This window comes from Crotalus tigris, unplaced genomic scaffold, assembly GCF_016545835.1.
Source record: "Crotalus tigris isolate CLP2741 ecotype Arizona unplaced genomic scaffold, ASM1654583v1 scf7180000019147.1630427, whole genome shotgun sequence".
Taxonomy (NCBI): Eukaryota; Metazoa; Chordata; class Lepidosauria; order Squamata; family Viperidae; genus Crotalus; species Crotalus tigris.
In genome coordinates, this window is record NW_024097401.1 from 1,160,581 (window position 1) to 1,185,654 (window position 25,074).

Here is a 25,074-nt window from a genome sequence, read left to right on the forward strand (position 1 = left end):
TTGCCACAGTCTTTCTATTTCTATTTGTAGGTCTTTGTATTTTGTTATCTTCTCCAGTTCTTTCTCTTCTATTCTGCTATCTCCAGGCACTGCCACATCCACTATCCAGACTTTTTTGTCTTTCTTATCGACAATTGTTAAGTCTGGGGTGTTATGTTGCAGGTGCTTGTCTGTTTGAATTCTGAAGTCCCAGAGCAGTTTAATTTTATCATTTTCTATGACTTTCTCTATTTTATGATCCCACCAGTTTTTGCTTACAGGCAAATGATATTTTTTGCAGATCTTCCAATGCACCATTGTTGCTACTTTGTCATGCCGCTGCTTGTAATCAGTCTGTGCAATCTTCTTGCAACAGCTTACCAGTGGTCCACTGTTTCTTCAGCTTCTTTGCATAGGCGGCACTTACTGTCTGTTGCTGTCTTCTCAATTTTGACTTTGTATGCATTTGTCCTTAAGGCTTGGTCTTGTGCAGCCAGAATTAGTCCCTCGGTCTCTTTCTTCAATTTTCCTGCTCTTAGCCATTGCCAGGTTTTATTATTATCTGCTTTCCCAGCTATTTTTTTCATGTATTGGCCATGTAGTGCTTTGTCTTCCCATGCCTCTATTCTGTTCTTCATTGGTCTTTCTTGTAGGCCAGTTTGGTCTCTCCAGTAGTTAGTAAGCCTTCCTGATATACTAATTTCAGTGCATCTTCATCATTGTTCTTCAGATATTCTTCCAAAGCCATTTTTTCTTCTTCAACCATCTGATGTACTTGTAGCATTCCACGCCCACCTATTTGCCTTGGTAGATAAAGTCTATCAATGTCACTGCGTGGATGAAGGGCATGATTCATTGTCATTATTTTTCTGGTCTGCCTATCCATTGCTTTTAGTTCTGCTTGAGTCCAGTCCACTATTCCAGCTGTGTACCTAATGACTGGGATTGCCCAGGTGTTGATTGCCTTTATGGTATTTCCTCCATTGAGTTTGGATTTTAAGATCTTCTTCACTCTCTTGATGTATTCACCTCTAATCTTTTTCTTGATTTCAGTGTGCTTGATGTTGTCAGCTTGAAGGATACCCAAGTATTTGTAGTACTCTTCCTCATCCAGATTCTTAATGTTATTTTCGTGGGGCATCTTGATTCCTTCAGTTTTCACTACTTTTCCTTGTTTGATAGTAAGTGTGGCACATTTGTCCAAGCCAAACTCCATTACAATATCTTGGCTATATATACGGACAGTGTTGAGCAGCGATTCTATTCCAGATGATGTTTTTCCATACAGCTTCAGATCATCCATGTAAAGGAGGTGGGATAGTCTGGGAGATGTTTTTGATGTTTGATAGCCATGTCCTGAGTTATTCAGTATTGTTGACAGAGGAAACAGTGCAATAACAAATAGTAATGGTGATAATGAATCTCCTTGAAATATTCCTCTCTTGATATTAACCTCTCCCAGCTTCTCACCATTGATCTGCAACTGTGTCTTCCATTGTGCCATCGATCTTTGCACAAATTTTCTGATGTTTCTACTGACTCCTGTTATTTCTAGGCACTTTATTATCCAATCATGTGGCAGAGAGTCAAATGCCTTTTTGTAGTCAATCCATGCCACATTCAGGTTGGTCTTCCTTCTCTTGCAGTTTTCCAAGATCATTTTGTCTATTAGGAGTTGATCTTTTGTTCCTCTGCTATTGGGGCGGTTTCCTTTCTGCTCAGGTGGAAAGAGATTGTTTTCAACTAGATGCTGTTGTACTGCATCAGCTACCACACCAGTTAGTAATTTGAAAGTTGTTGGTAAGCAGGTAATTGGCCTGTAGTTACCTGGTGTTGCCCCTTTTGCTGGATTTTTCATTATTAGGTAGGTTTTCCCAGTTGTTAGCCACTTTTCAATTTCTCCTCCTTGTAGTATATTGTTGAATTGCTTGGCAATGAGTGGGTGTATAACAGTTAGATGTTTCAACCAAAACCCATGCAGTTCATCTTCACCTGGTGCTGACCAATTTTTGATTTTCTTTGCTCTTTTTTCTACCATTTTTGTTGTTATTACTAGTTCTTTCATTTCAACTTCTGTTTTATTTGTATCCACCTCTTTTAACCAAGCCGCATCCTTGTTGTATTTCTTTGGGTTATCCCATATCTGCTTCCAGAACTGCACTGTTTCTTCCTTGTCAGGTACTGACTGATTCCTTGCAGTTTCTCCATTGATGGATTGGTAGAAACGTTTCTGATTGGATTGAAATTGGAGGTTCTGCCTATAGTTTGCAATTCGAGCTTCATATCTACTGATTTTCCTGGCTATAGCTGTTATTTGTTGCTTTATTATTTCCAGTGCTTCCTTGATCTTCCTTGTTTCTAAGTGGTATTTCTTGATTAGGTATTCTTTGGTCTTCTTGTTCTTCAGCTTCTTTTCTTTCATCTGTTCTAGCTTGCTTGCATGTGATCTTAACTTGCTGATCTTATTTTCTAGTCTAACCTTCCATTTTTGTGGTGCACTGTTTGTTTGTTTTTCTTTTTTGTTGATTTTACATCCCAGGTATTCTGTTATAACTGCAGCTGTGCTGTACATTAGTTGGTTTGTTTCTTGCAGTGAATTGGTGCTTATACTTGCTATTGCAGTATTATTATATTATTATTATTTTATCAATCATCGCACAGTCAGCCAGATGTTCAGACTGGATTTGGCATTTTGTCTACCTATCGAGTCCTTACCAAGGACCTGGGATAGGCAGATGTGGATGTTTGATGGTATTACAGGTATCGTCGCAGGATGGAAGCAGTTCCTAATAAGGCCGCCTTTTGCAATTGACTAATAGCAAAATTTGTCAATGCCAATGGTGTTCAAGTGGTGCTCCAGTTGTTTTGGGATTGCACCCAAGGAGCCTATTACTATTGGTACTACCCTTGCTTGCTTTGCCACAGTCTTTCTATTTCTATTTGTAGGTCTTTGTATTTTGTTATCTTCTCCAGTTCTTTCTCTTCTATTCTGCTGTCTCCAGGCACTGCCACGTCCACTATCCAGACTTTTTTGTCTTTCTTATCGACAATTGTTAAGTCTGGGGTGTTATGTTGCAGGTGCTTGTCTGTTTGAATTCTGAAGTCCCAGAGCAGTTTAATTTTATCATTTTCTATGACTTTCTCTATTTTATGATCCCACCAGTTTTTGCTTACAGGCAAATGATATTTTTTGCAGATCTTCCAATGCACCATTGTTGCTACTTTGTCATGCCGCTGCTTGTAATCAGTCTGTGCAATCTTCTTGCAACAGCTTACCAAGTGGTCCACTGTTTCTTCAGCTTCTTTGCATAGGCGGCACTTACTGTCTGTTGCTGTCTTCTCAATTTTGACTTTGTATGCATTTGTCCTTAAGGCTTGGTCTTGTGCAGCCAGAATTAGTCCCTCGGTCTCTTTCTTCAATTTTCCTGCTCTTAGCCATTGCCAGGTTTTATTATTATCTGCTTTCCCAGCTATTTTTTTAATGTATTGGCCATGTAGTGCTTTGTCTTCCCATGCCTCTATTCTGTTCTTCATTTGGTCTTTCTTGTAGGCCAGTTTGGTCTCTCCAGTAGTTAGTAAGCCTTCCTGATATACTAATTTCAGTGCATCTTCATCATTGTTCTTCAGATATTCTTCCAAAGCCATTTTTTCTTCTTCAACCATCTGATGTACTTGTAGCATTCCACGCCCACCTATTTGCCTTGGTAGATAAAGTCTATCAATGTCACTGCGTGGATGAAGGGCATGATTCATTGTCATTATTTTTCTGGTCTGCCTATCCATTGCTTTTAGTTCTGCTTGAGTCCAGTCCACTATTCCAGCTGTGTACCTAATGACTGGGATTGCCCAGGTGTTGATTGCCTTTATGGTATTTCCTCCATTGAGTTTGGATTTTAAGATCTTCTTCACTCTCTTGATGTATTCACCTCTAATCTTTTTCTTGACTTCAGTGTGCTTGATGTTGTCAGCTTGAAGGATACCCAAGTATTTGTAGTACTCTTCCTCATCCAGACTCTTAATGTTATTTTCGTGGGGCATCTTGATTCCTTCAGTTTTCACTATTTTTCCTTGTTTGATAGTAAGTGTGGCACATTTGTCCAAGCCAAACTCCATTACAATATCTTGGCTATATATACGGACAGTGTTGAGCAGCGATTCTATTTCAGATGATGTTTTTCCATACAGCTTCAGATCATCCATGTAAAGGAGGTGGGATAGTCTAGCAGATGTTTTTGATGTTTGATAGCCATGTCCTGAGTTATTCAGTATTGTTGACAGAGGAAACAGTGCAATAACAAATAGTAATGGTGATAATGAATCTCCTTGAAATATTCCTCTCTTGATATTAACCTCTCCCAGCTCTCACCATTGATCTGCAACTGTGTCTTCCATTGTGCCATCGATCTTTGCACAAATTTTCTGATGTTTCTACTGACTCCTGTTATTTCTAGGCACTTGATTATCCAATCATGTGGCAGAGAGTCAAATGCCTTTTTGTAGTCAATCCATGCCACATTCAGGTTGGTCTTCCTTCTCTTGCAGTTTTCCAAGATCATTTTGTCTATTAGGAGTTGATCTTTTGTTCCTCTGCTATTGGGGCGGTTTCCTTTCTGCTCAGGTGGAAAGAGATTGTTTTCAACTAGATGCTGTTGTACTGCATCAGCTACCACACCAGTTAGTAATTTGAAAGTTGTTGGTAAGCAGGTAATTGGCCTGTAGTTACCTGGTGTTGCCCCTTTTGCTGGATTTTTCATTATTAGGTAGGTTTTCCCAGTTGTTAGCCACTTTTCAATTTCTCCTCCTTGTAGTATATTGTTGAACTGCTTGGCAATGAGTGGGTGTATAACAGTTAGATGTTTCAACCAAAACCCATGCAGTTCATCTTCACCTGGTGCTGACCAATTTTTGATTTTCTTTGCTCTTTTTTCTACCATTTTTGTTGTTATTACTAGTTCTTTCATTTCAACTTCTGTTTTATTTGCATCCACCTCTTTTAACCAAGCCGCATCCTTGTTGTATTTCTTTGGGTTTATTATTATTATTATTATTATTATTATTATTATTATTATTATTATAAATGGATGTGGTACAGATGCATATGGGCATCCGAATATGATCCAATCACTATTGTCATTGGCCAAACACACACCACCTTGATCTATCCATCATTATAAGCAGAAGAAACAACAGCTTCTTTAAATTGTAATATTTAAAGAATATGCCTAATATGAATGATGCAATTATAGTGTTGCACCATCACCAAAAACAAAAACAGTAATATACAATGGGAAGATGTGTTTCTGTTTCTACTTGAAAATATATATGACGGCTATATAGCAATTAATATCACTTGTTTAATAAAGTTATCATACAAATGATACAAATAATGTAAAATGATAAAACTGATACTGTATAATTGCATAATCCATTAATAAAGATTAACCTAAATTTAAGTAAAGGCATTGCTTCACCTAGACTACTTTGGATGCAGCATTGTACATTATTTCAGGAAGACACCAAGACATAAATGTGGTTTTTTTTTTAAGACACAATATCTCCTAAAAAGAGGATTGTTAAATCAAGTATTCACTGTGATATATTAAAAAAAAACTCACATAGCACAATGTGATTTAACATGATTACAAATTTCATAAAATAGCTAGATATAGCTATTAAAACAAATGGAGATGATTATTCTATGAAAATATAAATATTTTATTCGTTGTGTCCTCAATGCTTCCACCTTGCTCAGATTTAGTGAATCTTCCCACCCGTCCCCGATAAAGTACTTTACAAAAATGAATCTGCCAGGACCAACATAAGAATTTCTTAATGATAACTTCTTGGTTTTGCATCAATGGGATGGCTAATTGCTGCTGTTAATTAGCTAAGGATTTTACCTGTATGCTTCCCAGCTTTTTGCTTTTCAAGCTGCCTTCGAGTGATGCTGTCACGTAACCGTTTTAGATTTTCCTGGAAATGCAAAATTAAAACTTTAGGAATCTGAACAAATAGATTATTATTCATAATGGCATGCAAATCTGGCAAGAATTCATTGAATCAACACAAAGTAGAGAGACTTTCAAACTTAAAAATGCAGGAGAGCCCGTTTGGTGTAGCGCAGGGGTAGGCAACCTTGGCTCTTTTATGACTCGTGGACTTCAACTCCCAGAATTCCTGAGCCAGCCATGCTGTTATCATTGTTTTACTGAGGCCTCTTTTTTCTTCATTTTCAAAACTAGTAATCTACATATTGATATTTATGCAGGGCATTGTTGATATAGTTTCTTAAAACAAACTAGAACTTCTGCCAGCCATACTCCTGGTCACACCATCTTGTGTATTATGTTTCTGGAGATTCTGAATAAAAAGGATGTGTGATTTGTGACTTTCAAATAATTGGGGGCTTGTCCTGATAGTTCTCACCATTGCACGATTCTTCTTCATTTAAGATTTCAAACAAGGAAATATTCTAGTTTTAATCCCATGTAACGTATAAGGTTTCTGTTTCTACAAATGAAAGGTCGTGCTAGTTTGAAAGAAAAATCAGTCCTTAACGGAAGAGGGAAAAGACCCTATCTGGACATGTCTCCTTTTTCAAAGAATTTACACCAGTAACCTGGTTAGAAAATTATCAGCCAATCAGTTACTTTGAAATAGAAACCCCAACTAGTACATAGTGTCTCCTGCTACAGCCCCATTTTAAAATCAAGTAAGTCAAAACGGTCAGCCTTGCTAGAAAAATTGTGCAAGCTGGAAAATCTTAAAAAAGACAAAGGGAACAAAATCCTCTTTTGCTTAGGGAAGGAGAGTATGATAGGAAGAACTCCTTCTGGTTCCATTCAAACATTGAAATCCCTACACAATAGTGTAGAGCAGTGGTTCTCAACCTTTTTAATGCCGTGACCCCCCCCAAACCAGTCGTACGTCGAGGACTACTCAAGCGGTCGTAAGTCGAGGACTACTCAACTGGTGCAGCACCGTTTGCAGAATGGGACTTTTGGCAGGCTCAGCAGGGCAGAGACAGCCTGGACAATTCCTATTGGCTTTTGAAAGCCAATAGAATTAGACTCCTATTCAAGAGAGTCTATTCTATTGGCTTTCAAAAGCCAATAGAATAAAAGGGAGTAGCACAGCTAAGGAAAAGGGGGGAAAAAATGGCGGACTGCGTTGTTTGGTGACCCCCGTGAAATGGTCGTTCGACCCCAAATGGGGTCCCGACCCACAGGTTGAGAACCACTGGTATAGAAGCTGAAGGATTGCACACAAACCACTTTTCCAAATAATTGTTATTTCCTTAGAAGTCTACCCTGTCAGTATTTGTAAAGAGGCTGATAATAAAGATAAGGAATCCTTGCGGATTTTACTCCACTAGTTGTGGCTGACTATAGGAGGTGGTGCTTGGCTCTATTTCAAGGCCATTGAACCAGTGCTGTCCAAAGACGTTTCCATAGTCACATGGCCAGCATGACACCATGGAACTCTGTTACTTTTTCACCAAAGTAGTACCTATTTCTCTACTTGCATTTGATGCTTTTGAACTGCTAGATTGGCAGAAGCTGGGGTGAGGATGGGAGCTCACCCATTGCATAGTGCAGGGGTGGCGAACCTATGGCACGAGTGCCAGAGGTGGCATTCGGAGTCCTCTCTGTGGGCACACATGCCGTCATCCCAGCCCCGCCTCCCCGTGGCCCCTTCCACACCAGCAGCCCCCCGGAGGAGAGTCGCCCCCAGGCACGGCCTGCCTGGAGCAGCGCAGCCAAGGACATGGCAGCTGGGCAGTGGGGACAACACTCTGCCCTTGCGCCCCATCGCAAACAGTTGATGCTACGGGGCATGGGTGGAGGGTGTGGCCTCCATGGCGCTGCTGGGCTGCCTGGGCGATCTGCGGCGGGCCGTGGAGGTGGTGGGTGGCCCTGTGGGAGGGTGGGGACGGGGCAGGGGTGGAGCAATTTTGGGGCACTCGGTCTCTAAAAGGTTCACCATCACTGGCATAGTGCTTGGGTCTTAACCGCTCAGCCATTGCAACGCCCTAATAAAAGATATAATAAAAATATTGAAATATTTTTACTATGCAAGTGCAGGTTGCTGCCCAATACATGAGGAGAATATTAACTGTCTGGAAAGCTACTGAGTTGAATTTTGCCAGGCTTTTTTAGGTGTCCCTTCTTTGTCACTTGACTAGCCAATACAGTAGGGGTTCTCAACCTTGGCAACTTTAAGACTTGTGGACTTCAATTCCCAGAATTCCTCAGCCAGCAAAGCTGGCTGAGGAATTCTGGGAGTTGAAGTCCACAAGTCTTAAAGTTGCCAAGGTTGAGAACCCCTGCAATACAGGAACTATCTACATTGGGTTCTTCTAAAGCCCAAGTCTCTTGTAAAAAGAATGTCAAGGTCAGATAAAAAACTTGATTAAAAAGAGATTTCTTTCCTCACTGGATATTGTTACGGAGTGGGCAACTACACAAAGAGAATAAGTTTAATTCTCAAAAAACTTCTTCTTACCCTACTGTCCACAGATGAAGAAACTGAGGGGAAATATTCCACTAGGACAAAAGTATTCTAGTTGTCCCAAGCTACCTTAAGAGATGTTTTACATAAATTAGAAGTTCTGTCTACTGTAGAAACTTTTTCACCATTTTAGCCTATTAAAATTTGAAGAGTTCTATTTAAAAACTCAACTATGCTATTTACAGAAAGACAGGAAGCAGAAATTGTGGCAATTAATCTTTCCTGCAATGACAAAAACAGACACATTTGAAGTAATGTGAGATATAAGGCAAGCTAAGTTTAGTAATGAGACTTTATAATGTTCATCTCTTTGAAATACATACCTGTTGAAAGCGAAATGATTCGGCTCTCTTCTTTTGATTTAACTGCCACTCTTTGAAACACAGGACAGCTTCATCTACAGTGAGCATCCCCAGCTTCACTTGCTCTTGTAGAGTAATCAGCTGCCTCTGACCTGGAGTCTTCATACCAGCAAATGGGTCATATAGGCTCTGTTGAGACTGGCTTGAAACTGTATTTATTTGTTCTAAAATTAAAAAAGGGGGGAAAAAACGTCTTCATGTTATTTTCTCATAGGGCATATTACATAGTTCAATTGTGAAGTTTAAATCAAAGGAATGTTGTTTTCCAGGACATGAGTGTGCTGATTGAAGAGGGGGATCAAATAGGGATATTTGTGCATGATTTTCATAGGAAAGAGGAAGAAGAGCAGTGGAAGAACGAAGGAGTGCTGTCCCACTCACTCACACACTGGAAGACATATATGGGGTCTTCCCTCACCAACTTGCTGAAGAAGCTAATTGGATAAGCAGTGAAATGTTTCAAATCAAAAAGAAAAGAAGAGTAGTTGTCATGACTCAACTTCCAGATTAGAAAAAGAAGTATGTGAACTGCGCCAATTTGTAGTTTGAGCAAAGATGGTTTTCCCTTGTCTCCCTTGAACTCTAAACCTGCTAGAGACCCCTGGCTCATGGCCAGCTCTTCATTCCTCCACTGTAGTCAGAGCCACTGTCTCCAGTTCATCATTTCTTCCCCAGAAATCCTGACTTCTCTATTGCCTTTTCTGTGTGCCCTTAATGTCAAGTTCAAAGCACAAATATTGCTTCTCAGCTTGCCAACAAACTTGGGGGGGAGGGAAAGGGATTGAAAAGCAGACTTCAAAAGATCAAGAAAGCGGACTGTGAGAACCAAGGACGATTCACCAGGTGTCTGGCCAAACCCAGAGACCCTTTCTCATAACAATATTTTTCCACCTAATTGGGCAACATGACCTGATCAAGAAAGGGGAGGGGAAATTCTGTACTTTTACTATATGGGATTGGGTGGGGTTTTGCCAGAGCTGGTTTTGCTTGCATGTGTGCTGAAATGATGTACTCAATAAAGTTTTACATTACGAGTTTGGAAAGCCTCGAAAGTGTTTATTTGGTTGGGTTTGTTAGTCGGAACCTTGACATTAAACCAGCTCTCTTTTAAGAAAAACTTTCTCAAGGAATCCCAAGCTCCTGCAGCCTGTCCAGTTGCCTCCAGAAGAGCTGCGAAGACTTGGGAGAAGATGGCCAGAGGGGGACCAGCAAAAGAGAACCCAGTCATGGCCCAATTGGACTTTGGGGCCGAAGCTCTGGTGATCCACCCAAAGGAGCAAGCGACAGCGCAAAATGGGGCTGCCCCATCAGGAAGCCACAGCCAGATGGGAAAGGAGATATGGAGGGATGTGATGCCGAAGGCGGCTGAAGCTGAGTTCTTGGTGATCTTCTCTGGGGAGGGCGTCTGCCCAAGCCCTGAAGTGGAAGGGAAAGAAACCAGCGGATTGGGAGAAACAGGTACAGTGGAGATATTTGACAGCCTGTCAAGCAGCTGAGAGAGAGATTTCTTGGGTTGGACCTGCAAGGAGGAGAGTCAGTGTAGAGGGTGGAACTGTCAGTCAACTTTCAGTGACCGCTTTGGGCCTGCTGCCTCAAACATGACAGAGAATGGGATGCACGGCGGCCGTAGGAGCAGCCAGCCCCGGAGAACTGCCATCCCTCAACCTAGTCTGGTCTTAGTCCAAGCTGCCACCAGGCTCCCACAGACAGTGGCCCAGGAACAGGGGACCATTGGACAGCCAGCTCCCCAGCTGGTGGCCACTGGTGCTCAGCTCTGGCCTCTTCCCCTAAGGAGGAGGGTGGCTACTGGGATACTGGGGTGAGCCAGGACCCCTGGGACCCCCACCGATCAGTTACATTTAATGGGAATCTGGAGAAATTGGCATTTTTCCTGGACCGGTATGGGCCAATATACGCCGATGATGGAGCCTGTGTGGATGCCAATGTGACCAACCTCGAGGGAGAAGCAGCAGAGTGGATGATGGGGCTCCATGACGAGGGAGCCCCCAAGTTAGGGGACTGTGATGCATTCCTGGGAGAGCTCAGAAACTATTTTGGAGACAACACACAGGTCGAGCTAGCACAGTGTTTCCCAAACTTGACAATTTTAAGGCATGTGGACTTCAACTCCCAGAATTCCACAGCCAGCGTTGCTGGCTGTGGAATTCTGGGAGTTGAAGTCCTCATGCCTTAAAATTGTCAAGTTTGGGAAACACTGAGCTAGCAGAATGTGAGATCTGCGCCATCAGACAGGGAAGCAGACCGGAAACAGAATACATTAGAGAATTCCGGAGGCTTGTGGGGAAGCTGAGACACTGGCTGAAGTGACTCTTGGCCCATTACTTCAGAGATGGGCCTCAACCAAGAACTATTTGCTTTGAAGACTCCCAGATTGAATCTAGGATTGGTACCAACTACTGACAAACGTGGAGCTGAGCCTAATGGAATAGAGGAGGCACGGAGGAATCAAAAGCCGCCCAAAAAAGAGACAAGGGAGACGTCTGTTGGGGCGGAAAACTGCACCGGCTACTGATCCTAGGCGCCTACCTGGCCCCTGTTTCTGATGTGGCCAGGAAGGCCATTGGGTGGCAGCGTGCCTGGCACCCGCCTCAAGGACGGCCCCAAGAACCCCGAATCCCCAAAACCTGTAGTAAATTTAGCAGTATTTCCAGAAATGTCTGGAGACCTGTCAAGTTGGATTTAGGAATGGGAGAGTGTTTTTTTTTTCTGAGTGTGTAAAAACAAGGGAAGAGAAGTGTTATTAAGACAATTCACCACTTAGAAGAGGAATCACATCAATATCTTGCATGGCTACTTATGTTCCTTTAAGTCAGTGGTTCTCAACCTGTGGGTCGGGACCCCATTTGGGGTCGAATGACCATTTCACGGGGGTCGCCAAAAAACGCAGTCCGCCATTTTTTCCCCCCTTTTCCTTAGCTGTGCTACTCCCTTTTATTCTACTGGCTTTTGAAAACCAATAGAATAGACTCTCTTGAATAGAGTCTAATTCTATTGGCTTTCAAAAGCCAATAGGAATTGTCCAGGCTGTCTCTGCCCTGCTGAGCCCGCCAAAAGTCCCATTCTGCAAACGGTGCTGCACCAGTTGAGTAGTCCTCGACTTACGACCGGTTGAGTAGTCCTTGACTTACGGCCGGTTGGGGGTCACGGCATTAAAAGGTTGAGAACCACTGCTTTAAGTTAACAGCTCTTAGATCACATTGCCATTACTTGATTTAACTAACACGGCTCAGTTATGCAAATCTATAATGAATAGCATTAACCCTTAATAAAACTTACAATAACTTGTCAAAAAACTGCAAGAAATCTGTAATCGTGACTCACCTTTGCCAATATTTGTTGCAGAAACATAAAGATTCCCAGATTTCTCTTGATCTTTTCCTGCAAAAACTGAACATGTACAATTTATTTAAAACATTTTAAAAGTTCATAATATAAAGTTGTGTAAGAAGCACATATTAAAAATGTTATAAATAGTATTGAAATATAAATCAAGTTATCAAATATAACATCAAAAGAAATATAAATACAAATAGGAACGAAACTCAGAGGAGTACCCAAAATTGAAACACATTTTAAAAAGGAGAGCTCTAGACTTTATGAGTTTTTAAACGATACAGGTGTACAGAAATTTTATCACAATAAAACAAGCACTGATTGAGGCCCATTTTGACCAATACAAACTGCAGGAGAACTATCTTTCATAGGAAATCTTCCCTGTGAATCAAAGAGAATTTGTTTTTTTAAAAAAAACCCTTCAAATTGAACTATTAGATTAGGGAATAAGACTGTACTTCACTATTGATTCAGCCTGGGCTGAATGATTACAATAAAATTATTACTGTAAACTTCAAGGGAAAGAATGTAGAGCATTGGATTTAAAATCTCAGTTCCATTATGCTACTCATGTAAAAACATAAAAACATTGCATGATCAAAACTTAAAAAATGAGATAAGCATTTATATATATTGGAAGCAGCTACTTATTCTAAGATCTATCCAAACTTTCTTTGTGTACATTAGACTAAATTTGTTGTGGACATCTTTTTAGGCAGAAAAGGCATACTACAAATGTTTGTCACATGTCTATATTTGCCCCATTTTCTGACAAGAATTAGTAACTTAATAGATTAGGGAAATGCCATGGATATAGTGTATTTCAATCTGAGCAACCTGACATGATATGTTAATCATATGGTTTGATACAAGCTGTATGGTAGCTGTATAAATGGATGCAACTGCTTAAAAAGCAAATGTTCTTTTGAAATATATTAACAGTTGGATAGAGTCCAGATGCCATGTAATAACTTTCCCCTCTGCGCTGTCTTAATCACCCCTCACTGGTTCAATTGTGTGGACACCACAATTGAAAATATTACAAAGTGGAGTGAGTTAAAAGAACAACAGCCAAAATAGTGGTGTAGCTGAAAACTAAGTTATATTAAGGATAGTTAAATGAACTGGTTTAAGTTTAGCCCTCAGAAAAGATAACTAAGAACTACAACACGGAAAAAAATTGACTATACTGTTCAGATAATACTGGAAAAAGGGGAAGAGAACTTAGACCAGATTGATGTGTCGATAAATACCCATATTCAAATTCTGAGATTTGATGATACAGATGCCGTATTATGGAAACCGGCCTGGCACAGAAAGAAAGCTAGAGTTAGATTCAAAAATGTGATTTAAAATTTTACTTAATGGGTTAAAAAGGCTTTAGAGATCTGGACTGATTTAACAATTAACTGAGTATATGAAGTTACAAGATGATATTTTGTATAATAATATGCTTGTTTTAGATATGATACCCAAAGTGTTAATAATATGTTTATTCAAGATTAAATTGGAATATGGTAACTGTAAATTAGTAAAGCTTAAAAACAGGATTTGGATTTACATAGACGTAATGTTATTGATGATTGTTTTGACTGATTGAATTTCATGTCGAAATGGATTAACCTAAATATGTTATACTATTTGAGGGAAATAGAGAGGGAACTTTTAATGAATTAATTTGAATTATATATGTATGACTTTGTCTTTGGATGATTGATTACCCCATCACCATGGTGTTTCTTGAGCACTCTGATGTAAAAGTTAAAAAACCAATAAAACTTGTTTTTATATATATAATAAAAAAGATAACTAAGGAGAGATATCACATCATTTTCCCAATATCTAAGACAGGGATGTCAAACTGCCGGCCCACGGCTGGTTGCATCATACGGAGGCTGCATCCACCCCAGCTCCGGCAATGTGAAAAAAGTGACGATAGGTCACGACACGCCATGTGACGCGGCGAGTTTGACACTTGTGATCTAAGAGGTTGTCATAAAAAGAGAGAATAGACATTGTTGGTTGCCTAGAGCAGGGCTTTTCAACCTTTTCACAGATTGTACCACTTTTAGGACATGACAATATTCAAGTATCACCTGCGCTTAGCGAGGTGTCAAAAACCTGATGACTAAAAAAATACATATTTGGTTAGAAAAGATGTTAAGGAAACATGTGGATTTTAAACCGGAACTATTTTTATTAGGTATAATACCAGAAAAATATGATAAAGAAAATGTATATTTAATGTTGCATGTATTAACAGCAGCAAGAACTGTATTTGCTTAGCACTGGAAAAATGAAGAAATGCCATCTGAAGAAGAGATAATCAAGAAAATACTGGACTGCGCAGAAATGGATAGACTTAAACTAAAGATTAAAGAAAAAGAAGATACAGAACATTTTCAAATATGGGACGTATTTTATCGATGGCTGAAAAAACGGGGTAGAGATTAGAATTATAATATGTACTACGAAGTAAAACAAATGGACACAGACAACACGTTGTTTACCAAGAACCTATGAATTGTAAATATAGACCACTAATAAAATATTATAATAAAAAACAAGAGGTAAAAAAAAAATCTGAAATGAAATAAGTATTTGACATCTGTAAAAATGGACATTTTGCCCCTCTACACTGTCTAGCAAAAAAGTTATCAGATTTTTGTTCACTACTCACCTTTACAAATGTATGGTTCTTTGTCTTCCTGTATGGAGGAGAGATCAGGTCTTGGAACGGGAACAGGTGGTCTGTTCACCATTTCCTGAGGAAAGCTATCTTGTTCCACAGTATGATAGACATCTTTGTCTTCACTTTGATGGTAGATACCTTCTTTAGGTTCTGGTATCTCCAAATTCACACCTAGAAGAGGAAATCATATTAAAAATGAAAACAAACAAACCCCAGAATTTCAGATTTAAAAGAGCAGATAAGAATTGCAGCAACATCCAATAAAAAGAAGGGAGGCGGTATCTGCTTTTCTGTTAATAACCGTTGGTATAAAAATGTCGCTACGCTAAATAAATTTTGTGAGGTGAACTTAGAGACATTAACAGCATACCCTATTATGCCCCCCCCCCGAGAATTTTCTCCGTTCATCCTAACTGGGTCTACATACCACCCTAAGCCTGCTTAAACAAGGCAATGCAAACCTTAACTGACCAAATCTTGTGGGCTGAACAGAGATATTCAGACTCTGTACTCATTGTGTTAGGACAGTGGTTCTCAACCTTTTTAATGCCGCGACCCCCAACCGGTCGTAAGTCGAGGACTACTCAACCGGTCGTAAGTCGAGGACTACTCAACTTTTGAAAGCCAATAGAATTAGACTCTATTCAAGAGAGTCTATTCTATTGGCTTTCAAAAGCCAATAGAATAAAAGGGAGTAGCACAGCTAAGGAAAGGGGGGAAAAAATGGCGGACTGCGTTGTTTGGCGACCCCCGTGAAATGGTCGTTCGACCCCAAATGGGGTCCCGACCCACAGGTTGAGAACCGCTGTGTTAGGAGATTTTAACAGTGCTGACCTAAGCCAAGAGCTGCCAAGATACATTCAGCATATCAATTGTCTCACAAGGAGCAAGAATATTTTGGACCACTGCTACTCAACGATAAAAGATGCCTATCGCTCTGTACCAAGAGCAGCTATGGGACACTGTGATCACTGTATAATGCACCTTGAACCTGTTTATAGGTAGTACATCTTAAAATAAATAGTTAAAACAGTGAAATCCTGGACCGAAGAGGCAAAGACTGTGAGGGTGCTGATAGATACCTGCCAAAGAATAACATGCAAACCAATTGCTTCTGGTTGTAATCTTGCCTTTTGGTTAAGTGTTTGCTATGTTGCTCACCTTCTAAGAATCTGCGCATCATATAGTCCTTGGTAGTCCGTGAAAGAGGATTATTAGCATCTGACTGAAGCATTTCTACGTCTGGAAAAAAGGATCACACATGTACTTAGTTGACTTTACCAACATACATATTAAATATATGTGTAGCTTCCTATTTTTTTATTTTCTTAGATGAGGAAGAATTATTTTTTAAAAAGGTGTTGTATTAAAAACAGAGAAAGAACACCTTTAAAAGCTTAGTACCCTTTTGAAAATCAATCCATATCCAGGTATTGGCCATAAATTTCATACTGTTGGATTAACAATATTTACTCCTCATGCTTCCATAAAAGCTTGGTCATCAAAACTTCACACAAAGGTTATGTGTTTACAGGGGGTCCTCAACTTATGATGACAGTTGGGACAGGAATTTCCATTGCTGAGGGATGCAGTCGTTAAGCACCACCACATCGCTTAGCGATGGGAATCCCTGCAGTCCCAGTTGTCACTGTTAATTGAATTACACACTTGCTAGGCAATTTCCGCAGATGATAAAACTCTAATAGCAGAAAGTGAAGAGGAACTAAAGAGCCTCTTGATGCGGGTGAAGGAGAATGCAAAAGTTGGCTTGAAACTCAACATTAAGAAAACCAAAATCATGGCATCCAGCCCTCTCAAGTCCTGGCAAATAGATGGGAAAGAAATGGAGGTAGTGACAGATTTTATTTTTCTGGCCTCCAAGATCACCTCAGTTGGGGACTGCAGCCAAGAAATTAAAAGACGCTTGCTCCTGGGGAGGAAAGCTATGGCAAATCTAGACAGCATGCTAAAAAGCAGAGACATCACCCTGCCAACAAAAGTGCGTATAGTCCAGGCCATGGTTTTCCCAGTTGCAATGTATGGCTGTGAAAGTTGGACCATAAGAAAGGCTGAGCACGAAAGAATTGAGGCCTTTGAACTATGGTGCTGGAGAAGACTCCTGCGAGTCCCTTGGACTGCAAGGCGTTCAAACCGGTCAGTCCTAGAAGAGATCAACCCCGACTGCTCCTTAGAAGGCCAGATCCTGAAGTTGAAACTCAAGTATTTTGGCCACTTAATGAGAAGGAAGGACTCACTGGAGAAGAGCCTGATGCTGGGAAAGATTGAGGGCAATAGAAGAAGGGGACGACAGAGAATGAGATGGCTGGATGGAGTCACTGAAGCAGAAGGCGTGAGCTTAAATGGACTCCAGAAGATGGTAGAGGACAGGAAGACCTGGAGGAATGTTGTCAATGGGATCACGATGGGTCAGACACGACTTCACAACTAACTACAACAAGAATGCTCCCTTTCTGTTTTTTTGCTACTTACATTCTCATGCAATGTTAAGCAAATGAGCATATTTAAAATGACAAAAAATTGCCTCCACGTTAGTTAGTAGCCATTAACACTTATGTTATGAGATAAATAAGGAACGTTGTATATGTACATAAATCCTCTGTAGAGCTGGGCATCAAACCACCCATGGATTCATAGAGTTCTTCGTCACAACAGGGGTTCAGCGAACATTTCATCAGTAGGTCAGCAGAGACATGAGCCATGGACTCATAAATAGAGCCATTATCCTCCCCCTGCATCAACTCCTCTTTTATGTGAGTTTTCAGCATATCTGCCGTCTCCTGCAAGAAAAAGAAAAGCAAATGATCTTTCCAGGATAGTAATGACTGCTTGAGTAATATAATCAGCAAGACTATTGGTGGGTCAGTATTGGAAAAAAGATTCTCTGCCTTCTTTAGAAGAATGGGTATTCAAGGTTTCTGACTTAGCAGAAATGACTAAAATTTCTGCTTACTTAAAGGACCATTCACAAAAGAGATATGTTTCTGTATGGAGAAGATGGATAGAATATATTCAGAAGTAGGGAACAACAAAGTTTCATTTATTTTATGAATAATGGATTTTTATTAAATTATGAATTGAAGTTTGCAGAAAGTTAAGGGTTATTATGATTCCGGTTATTGTATAAGTAGTAAATTTAAGTTGACTATGTTTAGTTTTCTTTTTTTTCTTTCTTTTTTTTTGTAACCCTGTATTGAGCTCTGGGAAGTCGGGGGGGGGAGGGGGGAGGGGAGAGTATGGGTAGTATGTTCAATAGTTCAGATTTTGGTGATAGAGGATTGCTCGGGCATTTTCCCCCAGACCGCATCCGATTGAGAAGAAGAGGAGAGGGATAAGTAAGTAGAAAGATGGAGGAGAGAGGGAGGGGAGCAGAGGAGGAGGTAGAAGGAAGGGGGAAGTGAAGAGATGAGAGGGGGATGCGGTCTGGGGGGAAATGGGTGAGCAATGTCGGAATTTGTGTGTTGTATTTTAACTTCTTATGTATCTGAATTTTTTTTCTTATGATTGTAATGAAAATAAAATAATAAAAATTAAAAAAAAAAAAGAAATCCCACCCCTAAGGCTATGCAAGCAACTATGTTTCCCCATACAGCTTGTTGGCGGGCTTTTCATGAAACGCCCAGCCCGCAGTCCCGGGAGCAGCTGAGGACCTTGGTTCCCATAAGAGAAAGTCTGAGAGAGAAAGTCTGTTTTGTCTAGGGCAGTGGTTCTCAACCTGTGGGTCGGGACCCCATTTGGGGTCGAACGACCATTTCACAGGGGTCGCCAAACAATGCAGTCCGCCATTTTTTCCCCTTTTCCTTAGCTGTGCTACTCCCTTTTATTCTATTGGTTTTTGAAAGCCAATAGAATAGACTCTCTTGAATAGAATCTAATTCTATTGGCTTTCAAAAGCCAATAGGAATTGTCCAGGCTGTCTCTGCCCTGCTGAGCCCGCCAAAAGTCCCATTCTGCAAACGGTGCTGCAAATTGTCTGCAGCGAAGGTGAGCTGTCTGGAAGTTTCCACCCCTCCCTGCTGAGCAACTACTAAAAATGTAAGTAAAAGAGGGCCAGGGGTGGGAGGCCGGCGGGCGCAGGGAGGGTTGCTGATGCGTGTGGGGCCCAGCGGGTGCCTTACCTCCCTTGGGCTGGGCCAGCTGGTGGCCCAGCCGGTGGTCGGCCTGTGCCGTCTCTGCCGCTTGCCAGCTACGCCTCAGCCGGCGCAGGGGGCGGCACCACGCATGCGCGGCGCTCCCGGGCAGGGAAAGTCCCCGACTTACGACCGGTTGGGTAGTCCTTGACTTACGATCGGTTGGGGGTCGCAGCATTAAAAAGGTTGAGAACCACTGGTCTAGGGCAACCTCTGGCAACCCCTCTCCCTCCGTGCTATGTGTCAACTAGAAATGAGAAGGAAAAAATGGCGGCAGCCATGCTCATTTTAAAGTTGACCCCAAGGTCCCTCTCACAGTTACTGTTTTACAGTCCTCTGTGTTACTTCAGAATCTATAACAGTGGTGGCGAACCTATGGCACGCGTGCCAGAGGCAGCAATCAGAACCCTCTCTCCGGGCACACGCGCCGTCGCCCCAGCCCCACCTCCCCTCATGGACCCCTCTCCAGCAGCCCCTCTGGAGGAGAGCTGCCCCCAAGTGGGGCCCACGCAGAACAGCACAGCCAAGGACATGGCAGCCGGGCAGTGGGGACAAGACTCCGCCCTCGTGCCCCGTCACGTGCAAATGATGCTGCAGGGCATGGGCGTGGCCACCATGGTGCTTCTGGGCCACCTGGGCGATCTGTGGCAGGCCGTGGAGGTGTTGGGTGGCCCGCAGGGCGGGGACGGTGGGGGGGTGGGGGGTTGGGCACTCGGTCTCTAAAAGGTTCGCCATCACTGATCTATAACATAACCCATAGGGATTTTTTCCTATGTGATAATTGACGTATCAAAAGTCTCTAGATTGAATTCTAAAAGTCCCATTTAGATTAATGGGGAGGACTCCTTAAGATCTGTCTTTCAAATTATTATTTCACTACAAAAATGGCCCTCATCTTCTGGTAAACTCAATGTCATTCACATGTCAATTATTGTGAAATAAGACCACACACATATATAATTGAAACCTTCAAATCTATTGTTTCTATATGAGTCTTGAATTGTTAAGTTTTAGTCCCCAGTACTTTTCTTCCCATTATAATAGACAAAAAAAATTATTTTTACCACATATTCGTCAATGAATTGGCGGAGATCTTTGAAGCCATGCTTTTCAGCAATGTTGTTAGGATAGTGACCATACTTGTTGGCAACACTGTAAGCCTGCAGAGCTCCTGGGCATGTAAGCAACAGGGCTGTGAGATTTTTTAAACCATATTTTGCAGCAAAGTGTAACAGAGTTGGCAGCTCTTCATCTCTTTGACCTGAAAGAAAAAGGAGGAAAATGCAATTTCTGATGACAAATTAAATAATGGAAATGGCCTAAATCTAAATTTCAGTTTCTGTTTATCATGTGTCGTGTATCATACAAGGGTGTTATACATTATTATTGTTGTTAGTTGCAAAGTCGTGTCTGACCCATTGCGACCCCATGGACAACGTTCCTCCAGGCCTTCCTATCCTCTACCATCTTCTGGAGTCCATTCAAATTCACACCTACTGCTTCAGTGACTCCATCCAGCCACCTCATTCTCTGTCGTCCCCTTCTTCTATGGCCCTCCATCTTTCCCAGCATTAGGCCCTTCTCCAGTGAGTCCTTCCTTCTCATTAGGTGGCCAAAGTATTTGAGTTTCAACTTCAGGATCTGGCCTTCTAAAGAGCAGTCAGGGTTGATCTCCTCTAGGACTGACCGGTTTGATCGCCTTGCAGTCCAGGGGACTCGCAGGAGTCTTCTCCAGCATCATAGTTCAAAGGCCTCAATTCTTTGGCACTCAGCCTTTTTTATGGTCCAACTTTCACAGCCATACATTGCAACTGGGAAAACCATGGCCTTGACTATATGTACTGTTACACATTATATCACTTCTTAAATATAAAATGAGTCATGAGCTGATGTACAAAGCTGGCAAGTGATATATTGGCATGAAAGTCAACTGGATGACTTAGGCCAGTAACTCTCTTTCAGCCCAATCATCCCACAAGTTGGTTATTGAGGGGAAAATTGGAGGAGGAAAGAGTATTAGATATGTTCACCATCTTGAGTTATTTATTGAAATAATAAAGGCGGGATAAAAAAAATCTAAAAATAAAAAATGATAATCTTTCTTTCTGAACATTGCCACTGTGCTTTTTATTACAATAATTAAATTTGCCTATTAAAGTACGAATTGTTAAATAAATAAATATCAATAAATAAATAAGGGCATTATTTCAATGTATATTCTTCTAAGCTATGCTTTTTCTTAAAAGAACTCTTCGACAATAGAACAAGTGTTCTGTCCACATCTCTTTCTAGTCTCTTAAAATATCTGTTTTCGGAACTGGCATACAACTGTCCAAGTTGCTCTAGTTGCTTGGATTGTGTAAGACAGTTACACATGCCCAATTCATTCATATAACATATAACATACCGTATTGTCCGGCATATAAGACGATTTTCTAAATCATGAAAATCTTCTCAAAAGTCAGGGGTCGTCTTATACACCGGGTATAAGGGGGGACAGCCTGGTGACGGAGGAGGAGAACCAGCACAGGATCTAAGCAGTTCAGCGTTTTGGAAGGAAGAGTGAGCCGTGGATCCTCCGGCGACTGTTCTGGGCGCTGGAGCAGCAAAAGGACGATTCCGGATGCCATTAGACACCGCGCATGCGCAGAAGGGCGAGCCGCCGAACAGCTGACGAGCGGCAAGCCGGTGAACAGCTGATGGGCGGTAGGCGACAATTATGATTAACAGTCAAGGGCGTACCATATTGAAATCAAATCTGATGTTTTTTAATTTTTATTTGGTGTGCGTTGGAAGAGGAGTAGTCTTATACGGCAAGTATAGCCCAAACTCTATATTTTAACTGGAAAAGTTGGGGGTCGTCTTATACGCCCAGTCATCTTATACCCCGGAAAATACGGTATGCCTTTTTTGCATAATGTAGTAGCCCTTGAATTTAGTACAGAATCATTCATAAAGGCTTTTTTTTCCCAAATCGCCTTCATACTCACTAATAATATTTTCTTCTTCCAATTGGTTGATTCCTAAGAGATGCAAACCACTGGCAGGAAGGTTTTTTTTCAGTGATTCTGTGAGGATTTTATCCAGAGTTTCTGTGCAGTAAGGTACAATTTTAAATGCCTAGATGTAAGAAGAGAACCACCACCAATTATGTATACCCAGTACTAGTTCAATGTATTAAGGATTTGTCTATGACTTAAAAAAACTGAAGGAATTACTAGCATTTAATAATCTTAAAACAAAATGATGATCATCCGTCACCATGCTCTACTCAACTTAATTCACCTGGGTCAGAGACAGGCAACCTTGGCTCTTTTATGACTCGTGGACCAACTCCCAGAACTCCTGAGCCAGCCATGCTGAGGGGAAAGGGAGAGGTAGCCCAGAGGTCTGGTTCTGATTGCAAAACCATGCCCACTGCCACAGGTGCTCACTTGTGTATGCACCAACCCGTTAAAGTCACAGAGAAACCCATGCAATTGAAAGAGGGAAAATGCTGTAGAGATAAGCAAGAACTATCACTCATGCACTACTGGTCACCTCATGGTTGGACTATTGCAGTGGTTCTCAACCTGTGGGTCGGGACCCCATTTAGGGTCGAATGACCATTTCACGGGGGTCGCCAAACAACGCAATCCGCCATTTTTTCCCCCTTTTCTTTAGCTGTGCTACTCCCTTTTATTCTATTGGCTTTTGAAAGCCAATAGAATAGACTCTCTTGAATAGAGTCTAATTCTATTGGCTTTCAAAAGCCAATAGGAATTGTCCAGGCTGTCTCTGCCCTGCTGAGCCCGCCAAAAGTCCCACTCTGCAAACGGTGCTGCACCAGTTGAGTAGTCCTCGACTTACGACCGGTTGAGTAGTCCTCGACTTACGACCTGTTGGGGGTCGCAGCATTAAAAAGGTTGAGAACCACTGGACTATTGCAATGTATTCTGTATAGGGCACATGGACCAGACCACTTGGAAGCCATTGCAGGTGCAGAATGCAATAGTGTCAGGTAGGCCTGGGACACCACTACTGCATGAACTGCACTGGTTAACAGTCAATTTCCAGGCACAATTCAAGATGCTGGTTGTTACCTATGTAGCCTTTTGTGATGTAGAGCCAGATTATCTGTGGGACTGCCCATCTTCCATAGTCTCCTTGAGGTCTCTATATTATCACAATTAAACAAGACCATACAATTCAAAAACACCTTTTTCTAATAAACACATGACTTATTTTAGCGAGAAACAGGTTTTCTGAATCCTCCGTTTATTTATTTCTCACAAGATGCTTTTGCTACTTACTCATACCTCAGGTTTACAGTTGGTTCTATCTTTCTAATATCTTAAGTGGCGTATCAAGCTCTCTCCTGTTTCCCCTTCCACCCTCAGGCCGGGAGGTTATTTACTGTACCCCATTAGAAATTAATTTAATATTTCACCTGACACATGAATTCCATTGGATTTGCTACGTTAGACAACAAGTTGCTAATTTCTTCCATGTCAGTATAGTAATTGATGTTTGCTTCAGCTATTATTAAATCTCCAGAAAACAGTTTCAAAGATACAGTTCCAGGTGATAAGTCTAAAGGGCAAGACAAGATCAGCAATAATCAGCAATAATCATACACTGGGTTGAAAGAAGCAGTGGAAAAAAAGGATCAGGATATACACGTGTAAACTGGATACCTCTTTAATTCTAAATGAAGCAAAATGCCCAGAGTCAGTTAAACATGATGAGAGCTTGAGTGGGAAAACAGGGCTTTGTGTTTAAAAAAAAAAAAACGAAAAAAAACCAACATCCTAGAAAAAAAAACAGGGGCAAAGAACTTCCATTTTTGAATCCAGAGAGTCTTTGTTCTTTACAGAATTGAAAAGCTAAAGCCAGAAAAAGTTTTCATGCAGAAAATGCTTCTGATTAGAATCAAGCAAGAGTCCATGTTTTTAATTATATTTTTTACAATTTTATGTTAATTTTTAAACTGCTGTTTCAAAATCACTTTAGGTTCCATCCAAATTAAAAAGCTTCGGGAAAATAACAGCACTTGGATCATTTTCACTGATCAATAGATGGGAAATCCCCAGGTTAATCTGGGACCAAAGGCTGGAAGAGAAAATTAAGCCGCATTTCAGGAAGCAATCAAAATGCTTCCTTACTGTTGCCAAGAAAACTACACAGAAGGATCCATGAAGTTTTACCAGGAGTCAAGCTTGCCTTGAAGGAGCCTGTCTTTTTTCATTTCATACAAATACACTCAGTCCTTGTTATTTCTGGGGTTTGTTCTTGAAAACCCCCACAGAAATGGAAACCACAGTTACTGAAGCATTGGTCCTATGGGAAAAATGGGATTTGATATATTTTATTTTAAAATATAGTTTTACAAACTCTTCAGCAGCTTCCATTATTTGCTGAATCAGCCTCCCCTGACAGTTTCACATTTTTAAAACCATACCAGTTTTTAAAATGCTTCATCCAACCAATGCTCCCACAGATGACTTCCTGATTTTCAGTCAAATGTTTGTAAATTTATATGGTTTTTTTTTTTTTATTTTGCTGTTCATAAGACATCCCTTATGCAGCGAACCATTTCATTTATCCACAAACTAAGCTAGTTTTCTATTTCTTCCATCACTTTACAAATCACAGCAATCTCTTTAGCACTGTCTGGAGCAGCTTTGCAAATAGACTTATGAACATTGTCTTCCTTTTGGAATATGGCAGAGGGTTGATTCATTTACCTTGAATTTTCTGTCTATGGATGCTACAGAGTTTCCAAAACAAAGCAAAGCAAACACTCTCAATTTTATCTGTTAGGCTAATTATGGAATGTTTGCACTTGTTGAAACACTGTCGTTAGCACTTTGCTTTGATGCCATTGTTGAAATTTATTCAACCTTACCCCCCAAACAGCCTAAGAGTGAGAACACAAGAACTATTATCAAAATAACATGGAGAATACAAGAACAAGAACATGGTTTCCTTTTGAATAGCTGGTGTCACTTGTGTCATTGCTACATAATAAGATTCCATTGTGTATGCC

The 25,074-nt window shown here is 40.9% G+C and overlaps 1 protein-coding gene across 3 annotated transcripts in view; it reads right to left on the reverse strand.

Annotated features, from left to right (window-relative positions):
• The window catches only part of PIK3AP1 (phosphoinositide-3-kinase adaptor protein 1), a 63,721-nt gene that overhangs the window by 15,554 nt on the left and 23,093 nt on the right, over nt 1-25,074 (reverse strand). For all 3 annotated transcript variants that reach the window (XM_039360005.1, XM_039360004.1, XM_039360006.1), the window contains exons 5-13: nt 23,476-23,618; nt 22,037-22,166; nt 20,111-20,307; nt 17,507-17,696; nt 16,060-16,140; nt 14,887-15,069; nt 12,195-12,260; nt 8,814-9,016; nt 5,880-5,952 (exon numbers count right to left, since the gene is read on the reverse strand). In XM_039360005.1, the coding sequence (XP_039215939.1) occupies nt 5,880-5,952; nt 8,814-9,016; nt 12,195-12,260; nt 14,887-15,069; nt 16,060-16,140; nt 17,507-17,696; nt 20,111-20,307; nt 22,037-22,166; nt 23,476-23,618 (1,266 nt within the window). The remainder of the gene's footprint in view (nt 1-5,879; nt 5,953-8,813; nt 9,017-12,194; nt 12,261-14,886; nt 15,070-16,059; nt 16,141-17,506; nt 17,697-20,110; nt 20,308-22,036; nt 22,167-23,475; nt 23,619-25,074) is intronic.